At 40.3% G+C, this 12,990-nt stretch overlaps 1 protein-coding gene across 1 annotated transcript in view; it reads right to left on the reverse strand.

The window, feature by feature from the left end:
• Agl (amylo-alpha-1, 6-glucosidase, 4-alpha-glucanotransferase) overlaps nucleotides 1-12,990 on the reverse strand; it is a 57,782-nt gene that overhangs the window by 8,206 nt on the left and 36,586 nt on the right. The window contains exons 24-30 of the mRNA XM_026784033.1: nucleotides 12,696-12,871; nucleotides 11,257-11,359; nucleotides 8,526-8,751; nucleotides 8,065-8,176; nucleotides 4,268-4,403; nucleotides 2,128-2,240; nucleotides 1,309-1,520 (exon numbers count right to left, since the gene is read on the reverse strand). Of these exons, the coding sequence (XP_026639834.1) occupies nucleotides 1,309-1,520; nucleotides 2,128-2,240; nucleotides 4,268-4,403; nucleotides 8,065-8,176; nucleotides 8,526-8,751; nucleotides 11,257-11,359; nucleotides 12,696-12,871 (1,078 nt within the window). The remainder of the gene's footprint in view (nucleotides 1-1,308; nucleotides 1,521-2,127; nucleotides 2,241-4,267; nucleotides 4,404-8,064; nucleotides 8,177-8,525; nucleotides 8,752-11,256; nucleotides 11,360-12,695; nucleotides 12,872-12,990) is intronic.

Raw genomic sequence — 12,990 nt, forward strand, 5'->3', positions numbered from 1 at the left:
ATGGGTCAGACAGTGATTAAAAGAATACAGTTTCCGTGTAATTATTTCGGGGCATAAGCTAAGCTAGCCATGTGGGCGGCTGGGTGCGGGGGACGCAGCCCCGCCGCTCCTATTTCAACAGGCCATAATGAATTCAGAACTTGTACTCCAACAGTGGAAGTACTTTCCTGTGTTATGCGGAAAGGGAAAACATTTTGCATCCACTTTAATAGTAAAATGATGTGAAAAATGAACCAAACCAAAGCTATCTCTGTGCAAGCTTGCACTTCCATACCACGATACTTAGCAATCCTTTTGACAAAGTCACACACCTAGGGAGGCATGGATAAACACAAAGCTTTCCTAGTCTACTGATCTTAAGGGTTCATCTTTAGATTGAGATTTAACAACAAAACAGTCAAGAATTCTTAGCTAGGTGGATGGAGAGATGGCTCAGTAGTTAAGAGACCTTCTAAAGGACACAAGTTTGATTACCAGCACCCACATGGTTAACTCAAAACAGTCTGTCATGCTAGGTGTGGGGGGATCTGATGCCCTCTTCTGGCCTCTGGGGGCACTGCATGTACATGGTGCACAGATATACACGTGGGCAAAACACCCCCTACACAAAATAATAAAATAGGCTGGGCGGTGGTGGCGCACGCCTTTAATCCCAGCACTTGGGAGGCAGAGGCAGGCAGATCTTTGTGAGTTCGAGACCAGCCTGGTCTACAAGAGCTAGTTCTAGGACAGGCTCCAAAACCACAAAGAAACCCTGTCTTGAAAAACCAAAAAAAAAAAAAAAATTACTATGATAATTTATATTAACAATACTATATAATACCAAATACACAAGTTAATAATTTAAAACATTCTTATCTAAATAGAACTAATTAGAGGAAAATGCAAAGGAGACCAAAAGTGAACATAAGTTGCCTGTGCACAACTTTCCAACTTGTGCACCGGGGAGCTGTTTGTGGCACCTGCTTGTGTAGTACGAACGCCCACAGCCTTCAGGGGGAATGTGTGAGGGCTGAGGCTAACAGAAGCAGCCCAAGTCATCCAGTGTGTGGCACAGGTACCAAGTACTGTCCTATACACAAACACTAGGAAACACTTGGTTTCTCATCACCCATTGTTTTCTGTTTTTGACACTAAATGTTATAGATTAGAGATAATATGCCTACTTAATTCCTGAAACTATATACAATTATCCAGAAAGCAATAACTTTTCATGGTTAAGGGGAGCTGAAAACCAAACAGGGAAAAAAAATCCCATAGTATAGGTATGATAACATTTTTGAAATTTGAAAGTAACACATGGCTTACCACGACCATTGCTATGGTAAAATTAGGCCTGAGCTGATAGTCACACCAAGGACTTGATGCTCCATAGCTATCCTTGTAGATGCCACGCTTGTGAACCAGATTCGGATGCTTCTCATTAGGATCTGAAGGGTCTTCAGAAACATGGAACAGCTTTTCAAAGTTGTTCTGTATTTTTCTGTTCCACTCATCATATGAAACTGTTACAACTTTTCCTGAAAAGCAATAAGACATGGCAATTGTAGACATTAAGAATATCCCAAGTACTATTGCTAAAACCTCATATTTAGCTTACTTGTGAAACACATTATTTATGTTTTGGAAAATGTGGCTACTTTGGATGAAAGCATAAGTTCAAAGACCAGCTGCCTCTCCTAAAAAGAATGTAAAGGGCCCAGGAATAACTTCATATTCATCACACGTTGAACATTTCACATTCATTGAATTAAAAATACAATTGGCTTTACCTAATTCTTTTTACTTTTTACAAAGTTTAAACTTGTGTGGGTAGCTCAAACATTATATCTATTGTATAGAAATTGTTCCAGAGGGGCTGGAGAGATGGCTCAGTGGTTAAGAGCACCGGCTGTTCTTCCAGAGGTTCTGAGCTCAATTCCCAGCAACCACATGGTGGCTCACAACCATCTGTAATGAGATCTGGCACCCTCTGGTGTGTGGACATACATGGAGGTAGAATGTTGTATACATAATAAATAAATAAATCTTAAAAAAATATTTAAAAAAAAAATTTTGGGTCTTCAGCCCGATGATAGAAACAAAGGTTAGTGCCTTGTGTGCTCCTTGTAAAACAGGCCACCTTACCGTGCCTTCTCACGCTGACTTCATGGTAAGGGAAAATATTTTTCTTGGACAATTCCAGCAACCAACGAACAGCAGATTTGCACATGCCAACAATTTCCACAGCAGATCCATCTCTAAAATTAAAAAGATTTATTCTCTATGTTGAACTTATTTAAGCATTATTTAAAAGGGCATTCAGTAAGTAATTCTGGGTTGGGGATGTAACTCAGTGGTAGAAGGTCTGTCTAACATTAAGGAAGTCTCTGGGGTAACACAGAACTAAAGCAAACAAACCACCATCAACAAATGTTGGTGAACAACGCATCATATAAGCAACCATCTGTCCCCACCTCTTCACTTTATAAGCAGTACATATTATATCATATAAGAAAGCTCTTCCCTTACTGTTTTCGCACTGATTATGGTCCTAACATTAAAAACATTTATATTTTTACTTTGTGTATACATGTGTGTCTCCATGGGAATGTGCACATGTGTGAATGCCCACAGAGTCCGTAAGTGCATTGGATTTCATGGAACTGCTGTTACGTTAGGTTGTAAGCCTCCTGCCCTGAGTGCTGGGAAATGAACTTCAAGAACAGCAGGCAGCTCTCTTCCCAGCTTAGCCATCTCACCAGCCCCTCCCCTCCTAACATTTATTTATTAGTTTTGAGACAAGGTCTTTCTATTTAGTATGCCTGATTTGTTTGAAGATAAAAATCTTTTATATGAAAATAGCTTATGGGCTTGAGAGATGGCTCATCAATTAAGAGCAAATATTGCTCTTTTACCCAAGCCTGGTTTGGTTCCCAGCACCCACAGTGAGCAGCTCTAACGTGCCTGTAACTCCAGTTCTGGAGAATCAGATGCCCTCTTCTGGCTTCCAAGGGCACCTGCACACACATGCACCTTCCCACACAGACGCATCAGTTTTTATTTTAAAAAACTAGAAAATAGCTTCTGAGCTTCACTCAGTATAAAAAAACTTCTGGTATTTGTTGACAACTTCTGAAATCATAAATGAAAACTCCTTAAATAACAAAGCTAGAGATAAAAGGTTCAGAAAATAAAAGCTTTTTTTTTTTTTTGAGAAAGCCCTGACTGTCCTAGAACTAACTATGTAGACCAGGCTGGCCTGGAATTTACAGAGGTCTGCTTGCCTCTGCCTCCTGAGTACAGGACTAAAGGCGTGTGCTACCACCATCTGGCAATAAAAAACATTCTTTTTTTTTTTTTTTTTTTTTTTTTGCTTTTTGAGACAGGTTTTCTCTATGTAGCCATGGCTGTCCTGGAACTCACTCTGTAGACCAGGCTGGCCTCAAATTCACAGAGATCTGCCTGCTTCTCCCTCCCAAGTGCTGGGATCAAAAAGCGTGAGCCACCACTGCCCAGCTAAAAAAAACATTTTTAAAAGATCAATTTCAACTAGTTGTTTTCCATACTTGTAAAGATAGGCATAATAAAATCTAAACATTGTATGAAGTTTGGATTAGGAAATGTCTTAGCCAGGGCTGGTGAGATGGCTCAGCAGGTGGAGGCCCCTGGTGCCAAGTCTGATGACCTGAGAACCCCATGGCGGGAAGAGCAAACTGACTACCGCAAGTGGTCGCTGACCTCCATGCGTGTGCTGTGGCGTGAACACACATGTGCTTCCTCCATTCCACAAATAACTGTAACAATTTCTTTAAAGAATTATTTTTGTGATTTATTTAACTTTAAGTGCATTGGTGTAAAGGTGTCAGTTTCCCTGAAACTGGATTTACAGATAGTCAGGAGCTGCCATGTGGGTGCTGGGAATTGAAGCCAGGTCCTCTGGAAGAGCCATCTCTCCAGCCCTGTAACTTTTTTTTTTTTTAATTTAAAGAAAATGTCTTAACCATTAAGATGATGAATTATAAAATGTTTGAGATTCTTGCAGAGGTGCAAAATCCAGATCTCCTGGAGGAGACCAGGTCACTCTCCTTGATGACTTAGCCCAAGACAGCTGCTAATCTGTATAATGGGGAAAGGAAGGGAGGAGCTGAGGAGGAAACGGAAGAGAAGGATCTGGAATGATGCAGAGATTGTGGTGAGTAACAAAAGATTCCGTGAGTAAGTGTGTATGCAAAAAGAACTGGAATCACAAGAGCATCACTGCTGAAGCATCCAAAATGAACTCTACCTCGGGGTGGCTGGGATTCCTCTGTTCCTAGCTTGGTCGCTTTCTCCCATCTTATCCATCCACGTGCCACAGTTGAAGCGATTCCCTCCATAGACAAATCCCGTTTCTTCATCAACCCCTATAGTTATATTGAAACCTAAAAAAAGCAAAACAAACACGTATAAAATAGTCATGATGGCACAGGTTTGTAACCCGGGCACTCAGGAGGCAGAGGCAGGGGTGTCTGAACACGGCCATGACACGTGATGAACAGTGCCGTGGGGAGCTGTGACAGAGGCTCCAGGAGAAAGGCAGAGCCTGTTACCTCAGTGCCTCTTGTTCTCTGGTTGTTCTGGACGTGATTTTGTGCTTCTCATGACAAACATGTACATTCAGTGTATAAGACAGGCTTATTCTTGTTGGATGTCAGAACACAGCTACAGAACCCAGTCTGGTGAAAGGACGTGCTGAGTGCTGTCCTCAGTGTGCTCTGAATCTGCATATGGCCTCGGCTTTGCTTTCGTGCTTCCCCAGATATAATCAATAGAATGTGCCAGGAAATGGTGTTTAAACTGGTCTGTCCTGAGAACGTTCTGAAAAAGGGCAGCTCTGCTCATTCTTAGTAGGAGCTTACTGATGGTTGTTTACATATTTTTTGAACTCAAACCTTCCTCTGATTATTGCTTTCTTTGTTACATTTGTGTATAAAAGCACACTGAAACTGAAATAAGGTGTCTACAGTGTTACACTGTAGTCCACCCCATTCTTTCAGGTCCTCAGATCCCAAGTTAAACAGAAGAGTTCTGCACAGGTCAACAGAAGTCGACACAGGAGAATCACACAAGTTTGAAGCTGGCTTATACAGTGAGCTTGAGGCTAGGTAAGCCCACACAATGAGACTCTTTAGAAACAAAACAAGCAAAAAAAAAAAAAAACCGAAAGGAACTAAAAATCATTAAGTTTTATAATAATAAATACATGTAAATTTTATTTCTCCTTCAAGAAAACACACGTATACATGATGTTCATTCTAAAGTACTGCTTACATTAGCAAAATCATAAGTCACTACTCAGTGGAGGGACAGCTTAGAGTGTGTACACGAGGAAATCATAAGTCATAAGTGGAGAGATGGCTTAGCGTGTGTACACTAGGAAATGCTCTGCCCTTTAAATAAAAAACAGAATGTATATGGAACAAACAGATGAGTTCCTAAGACAAAATGGTTTAGGGAAGAAGTTACAAAAGGTTACATATTTAAAAAAAACTTTTTAAAATTAGGTATAGTGGCACATGCCTTTAATCTCAGCACTCGGGAGGTAGGGGCAGGCAGATCTCTGTGAGTTTCAAGACCATCCTGGTCTACATAGTGAGTTCCAGGACAGTCAGGACCACACAGAGAACTTATCTGAAAAAGAAACAATCAAACAAACAAACAAAACCCAAAACTAAACCAACCAACCAACCAACCAACCACACAAAACAAAAAAGACCACAGAGAAACCCTGTCTCGAAAAACCAAAAAAAAAACAAAAAAAAACAAAAAAGGCAATATAGTAAAATATTAATATATTTCATTTCAATGCCCAATGCAAAGGAAAAATTATTTTGTTTACTTAAAGTTGAAATGTTTCACAACAACAACAACAAAACCCTAAAACGTCTTAGACATACCATAAAACATTCTTTGGAATCTTGTTTCCATTGACTTCTCTTAGAGAAGGATAAAAATATATCAGGGATTGTTACCAAATAGCTTGGATAAATATTTGTGTATTACTACTATACATAATAAATCACCATGAGTGAGGCTACTCTGGTCTACATAGCCACTTTTAGCCCAGCTAAGGCTTCATAGCAAGATCCTATCTTGATCAGTCAAAAAAAGTTACATACTGAGTATTCAAATTTATATAATATTTTCAAAGCTAGGGATATGGCACAGTTTATTATATGGCACACAATTCCTTCATTTTGTAAAAATTAAGAGTTTAATCCTAGCACTCAGGAGGTTGAGGCAGATAATCACTGTGAGTTCAAGACTAGCCTGGTCTACATGTGAGTCCCAAGACACCCAGAGCTACATAGAGAAAGCGGTCTTAAAACAATAAACAAACAATGAGTTTATAAATATGTTCAAAATAATGACAGTGTAGGGAGGCAGAGATTAGTAGTAAGACCCAGGTGGGATAGAGAAAAATGTTTGTGATGATGGATTAGGTCTGCATCTTTATATGTTAGTGGTTTCAGGAACACACAGCCCAACATGAGTTAATATGAGAACTGGTGGAAATGAATGAGGTCTACAGTCTAGTTAGTAGCATCATATTTCTTGATTCTGATTGATTATCTCAGTTATATTAAGACTGGGGGAAGGATTTGCTGTACCCTATCTATCATTTTTACAACTTTTTATCAATCTGCAATTCTTTTAAAATTACAATTAAAAAGTAAATATACACCAAAGTCATCAAAACCATTCCCAAAGTGAGTAGGGACGAGGGGAAATGAGATAATCAGCCTTGTACTGGCTGGCCTTAGGGCAAATGAGTTAAGAGAGTGTAACTACTTTAAGTTGATATACAAATACAGCACTGTAGAGGTGCTGGGGCTAGCCTCGTCTACACAGAAGCAACCATGGGTGACATTCTTCCTTTGCCACCCAGCAGCTCTGAGAAGCCAACTTTCCATTCCTTCATTTTGTAAAAATTAAGAGTAATGTAACATATTCTTTTACTTAAAAAATTAATTCAGGTATTTCTATCTGTACAGTGCATGCATGTGTCCCCCTGTGTATACTAGTGCACACACACACGCGCAAGTGTGTGCAGGCCCAAGGTTGATGTCAAATCTTCCTTGCTTCCTCTTCTACCTTTGTACAGTCAGGGTCTCTCAATCAGACCGAGCTCCCCAGTGTGAGATGGCCTCTGGAGCTGCCTTACTTGTTCTGAGATACCGCGCCTCTGCCTTCGGAGACTGGAATTATCAGGCTCACCTGGCATTTACATAGGGTCTAGAGATCTGAACTCCAGTTCTTTCACTTGTTCTCCATGCATTTTAACTGCTGAACCATCTCTCAAGTCCAATGTAATTCATTACTCATGTTTTCAGGAGTTAAGTAGGAATAACATTGGTAAAGACATCATTATAATGGCTGGCATATAACAACTCTCAGAACTATAATTTTTTTCTTCCTTCTTCTGTTTGATTATTTATTTATTTTGTTTTGTGAGGGGGTTTCTCTCTATAACCCTGGCTGATCTGGAACTCACTCTGTAGCTCTGTCTTCTGAGTGTTGGGACTATAAACCTGTGTGCATCACCACGCTGGGCTTCCTGTTTATATTTTTGAGATAAGGTTTCACAGTGAAGCTCAGGATAGCCTTGAACTCATGACAGTCAAGCCTCTACCTCCTGTGCTCCATGACAGGCATGTGCATACCTGGCAGAAAAAAACTATACTAACATTGTGATTATAAACTGTAACCCCAGGAGCTGGAGAGATGGCCCAGCAGTTACGAATACTTGTTGCTCTTATGGAGGACCCGGATTCCATGGCCAGTGGTTCCCTACCATCCCTGCCTCCGGTTCCAGGGGCTCTGCTGCTCTCTTCTGACCTCTGCAGGCAGCAGGCATGTACATGGCACATACACTTGCAGGTAAAAAACTCACACACACGTACATAAAATAAATTATAAAAGCCAATATTATCTTGAAAATTGGCTGACAAAAGATATAAACCTTGATTTTTTTTTTTTTTTTTAGCTTGGAGAGATCAGAAATAGCACCGTTAAGTCTTAACTATGGGGTGGATTACATACCCTCGTCCTTCATGTTCCGATCTATCTGGGGGCCGGCGTTCCTCTCTCGGAACTGAAGGCCCTGCATGTGCCTTTGCATAGCTTCCTGTATAACTTCAAACAATGGCTGGTCCTGTTGGAGACAGCAAGAATGCGTCCTCTGTTAGAAATGGATTCTACTCTTATTTTCCCCTAAGTCCCAACTCTAGTAATATATATGCATTACTAGATAAATGCCCCCCTTGGGGAGGAAGTAAGGAGCAGGCGGGGCTGGGAAAGCAGCAGCTCCTGTGCTCCCAGGCTGTCTGTGTTTAACCGGGGAGCAAGTCTAATCTCTGCGACCTCTCACGGTGTCAACACTAAATAAAGATTCATATTCAACTTTTTTTGATAATTGAATCCTTATGACTTGGATTCTTAATATTTTACATTAAAAATAAAGTCACATTTCATTAAAAATTATGTTAAGAAATGCTCTTTACCAGTGTACCAGCAGGCAAAGGTGCGGAATCGTCCGTGGGATACATTCTAGAAACTGGACATTTGAGGATGTCTAGACCATTTGGAACCATCTTACAATAGTCCTGAATACACTGCAGCCACCACCATACGGCATCCCGACAGTTGTACCTGGCGTAAGTTCCTTCACCCAGGAGGTTAGGAATGAGGCCGTGCCTCAGGGTACCAGCAAATGCTAAAATAATATTCCTAAAACAACAGAAATAAATGGATCACTTGAGATGAAAACACTTATAAAATTGAAGGGAAAAAACAGTCTCTTTTTCAGGGGTCTGGGGGATGCCCAAGCTCCCAGAGCAGTTTTTCTCTCTAGTCATCTTTGGAGTCAGTTCCCAGTTGCAAATTTATAAGGGCTGCCATTACTTTAGCTTCTATTTTAAAAATGATGTATTTATTTTTGTTGCCTGTTTATGAGTGTTTACCTGTGTGTGCATATGTGTACCACGTGTATATGGAGCCCATGGGGGTGAGAAGTGTGATGGATCCCTGGAACTGGAGTTACAGACGGTTGTGAGCTACCATGTGGGTGCTGGGAACGGAATTCTTCGAGAGCAGTGAGTGCCGTTAGTCACTGAGCCATGTCTCTAGCCCCCAATTTCTGTGTTTGAAGTCTATGTTATTTTCATATAGAAGTAAACCTCTAATATGCAGTTTATTACTTTAAATAGTAGGTGTCAAGAACAAAGTAAATACATAAGAAAACAAATGGACAGAAACTGGCCTTAAAACTATAATTCATCCCAACACACAGGAGGTACAAGTCAGAAGAGCTCTGTGAGTCCCAGGTCATCTGACCTACAGGCTGAGTTATAGGCTATTTAGGGCTACATGGTAAGGGCCTGCTTTAAAACAAAGAAACAAGTCAAACAAAACCCAAAACAACAACAGCAGACGCCAACTATAATCCACATTAATAACTGACAGATGGCGGTTTATCTTCTATGGTATTATTCCAGTACAAATGAGAACTTGGCTTGCGAGATGGATGCACTCTAGGGACAGCTTGTATCTACATGTGAGGTCTGACTAGCAAAGGTCACTGAAGAAGGCTAGGCCTCATTATATCTCAGTTTAACATTTATCCCTCTCCCCACCTCTTGTTTTGTTTTTTGAGACAGGATTTCTCTGTGTGGCCCTGGTTGTCTTGGAACTCACTCTGTAGACCAGGCTGGCCTCCAACTCAGAGATCCACCTTCTTCTGTCTCCCCAGTGCTGGGATTAAAGGCCTGTGCTACCACCACCTGGCTAATACTTATCTTTCAATAGTGCCATAGGAAGCTTTTATTCTAGTTTTGTTTATAGGCCACACAAAAAGTGGTGGACCATAGGATGACAATGTATGACTTAGATGGCCAAATGCAAAACTAAGAGACAGAAATTTGTAACTGCACAGAAAGTGATGACTGAGGGTGGGGGCCGCTACAGCAACGTAAAAAGCCCCCAGCCGTCATGGAGTGCTTTCCATGTGGCAGAGAGATTTTTGGGTCCTGTAACTGCATCCATCATTTAGCAGAGTACGGTGAGTATGCCGACCATCCCACATACAGCACAGAGGGAGGATGCCATTGTCAGCTGGGGATATGAACAGCATCAGAAGTTCTCCACGCCACAGGCAAAAGCCTTTGCCACTGTGTTTTGCTGAATTCTGATTCTTTATACCTAACTCCTAAGCCATTTACTTAGGGGATCTAATAGGTAAGCAAACAGCCCTCCAAATTAAATTTACAAAAATTTTATTAATTTATGTGTATGGTATTTTGCTTGCATGTATGCCAGCCTTCCTGGTGCAATGCTAGCTGAGGCCAGAGGTGACAGATCCCCTAAAAACGGAGTTACAGATGGTTGTAAGCTGCCATGTGTTTGCTAAGAATCAAACACGGATCCTCTTAAGTACTGATCTCTCCAGTTTCCCCAATTTTTAAAAGTATGATTATTATTATTATTAGTGTGTGTGCATATCTGTGCTGCAGAATATGTGCTGAGGTCTGAGAACAACTTTGTGAAGTCATTTATTTACCTTTATGTGGGTTCCAGGAACTGAAGTCAGGTCACCAAGCTTGCATGGCCAGTACCTTTACACATCAAGCATCTTGCCCCACTAAGCCATCTTGCCAGCTTCCCAATTTATTGTTTGTTTTGAGACAGCACCTCATTAAGTATTTCTGGCTGACCTGAAACTGTCTATGAATACTACTAAGCTGGCTTTGAACTCATAAGAGATCTACCTGCCTCTGCCTCCCTTGTGCTGGTATTAAAGGTGTGTGCCACCATATCCAGCTAACAATACTTTCTTATGAAGAGAGAAAATGGTTCTAATTTTTTTTTTTAGATAAATTCACAAATACTGAAGAAGATCTGACCTATCATGGAATCTAGTGACCTCAACAAGAATATGAAGTAGGACTTTCAAATCTGGAGCCTGTGAGATAGCTCAGTGGGCAAAGGTGCTTGCTGCCAAGCCTAACACTGAATCGGGTTTCTGGAACCCACATGGAGGAAGGAGAGAAAAACTCCAGCAAGCTGTCTTCTGAACTCCACATGTGCACCATGGCATGCCTGTGATTGCACACATATAAACACACACAAAATAAAAAATAAAACACCTAAGGAAAATATACTTTTCAAACGTTGACAGTAGATGGGTAAGAGGGAACATGGAGCCGCAAACTGCATGCGGTTTGCAGAGGCTCTTACCGGGCTTCTAAGTAGCGTCCAGTGACCAGCAGCATCCCCCGGAGTGCAATGAAAGTATCCCGCCCCCAGCACCGGAAGAGACCAGAAGAGAAGTGGGGCAAGCCTGGCGAAAGACAACAGAGTCATGTGTCAATCAGAGCATTATGTTTGATCCCATCAACTCCATCAACACAGACTTTAGGCTTACAGAAAAGAGCAAATTAGAAGGAGCCCATGAACCTTCCAAAATCCTCTACACTGAAATATATGTCTGCACTTAACGTCAGCTTTATGGGATGAGGTTTTACGGTCATATAAGATTCTAAAGGGCACCTGTGACCCAAAGGAGATTAAAGTCAGTGTTCAGCAAGAATTCTACAATTTAGTTACAGTCAAGCCCTGAGAACCAGAGGTAGAGGGGGGTTGTTAGCTGAACAGGTTTTAATTTGTCTTTTAAATTAAAAGCTTAAAATTAGAGATCAAATATTTAACATATAAAATGACAGTATAATTAAACACATACTTTAAAAGATTCTGCCCTGATTCTAAGGGCAATAAATAAATCTAAATATAAAATTATTAGTTCAATGTATTTAATTAAATGTTTATTAATTTATTTACAGTGAAAGTTTATCACCAAATATCACATTATTTCATAACAGATTGATAGTGCTATACTTATCTTACACAATATATATGTATATAGCTATATATAACTAGATATATAGCATATATGCTATATGACTATATATAGTTATACATATAATATATACAGCATATGGTTATATAATAGTTATATATAATATATAGCATTGATATCACAAAGTCTGAGCCAATGCAATACCTGAGCCAATGACAATGAAAGCTTAAACTTAGCCAAGGGAGTCACACAGATATTACTACTTCGCTATATTTTATATATTTCAGTTTAATTTCAAAAGCTGTAAACTTTACACTTCACTTTATCAAAACCCCCAAGAAGCAATGGGCCTCAACTACCTGATATTTTTTAAAACACACTGGAAGTTTATTACATGAAGAGGCTTCCTTTGGGCGCACCTTATTTCCACAGATGTTTTAAACCAAGTTGCAGGAGACGGTGTCAGTAGATATGGCTAAAAGTACTTGACAAACAAGGAAGATGTAATTTAAAAAAATCATTTAACATGTTTTGTAACTACAATGTTGGTTTACTTTTAAGAATTAGGAAAGAAACACACAGAAACAGTACTTAATTAAAGATATTTAAAATGACAAGAACTGGAATTTAACAGATACCTGCAAAAGAAAGGATTACTCGACCACCACAAAAACACATGTGAGTTCTTACTGGTTAGTTATCATGAGCAAGCAGCTATTAGGTGAGCAATTTACTAAACAGTGGCATGAAAACCATTTTTCCATGCATTCTCCTTGTTGAGCACTACGGGCTTTTACATTTAGCTGCCTCGCGTCCTTACCTGCAGCCAAGGAGACACAGCACTGCTCCTTCTCCCTCGTGATCTCATTTAGCCTGCAGGGCACATCCAGGAGCGAGGGAGAAAGAAGAGGCAGACAAGGGTACTTTCCCACTCCGCACATCTGGACGGAACCCAGTGAAAGGTGCTTCACGAAGGTCGAACCATTCTGGACAAAGCTGTGAGCAAGCGGCAAGGTCATCTCAGAAACACTACCTTTCTAGCAATCTTATTACACATCCTTTTGCCCACTGATTCTTCTATAGAAATGTGTAAAATGGTAAAAATACTTTTTTTT

The sequence above is a fragment of the Microtus ochrogaster genome, chromosome 21, assembly GCF_000317375.1.
Source record: "Microtus ochrogaster isolate Prairie Vole_2 chromosome 21, MicOch1.0, whole genome shotgun sequence".
Lineage (NCBI taxonomy): Eukaryota > Metazoa > Chordata > Mammalia > Rodentia > Cricetidae > Microtus > Microtus ochrogaster.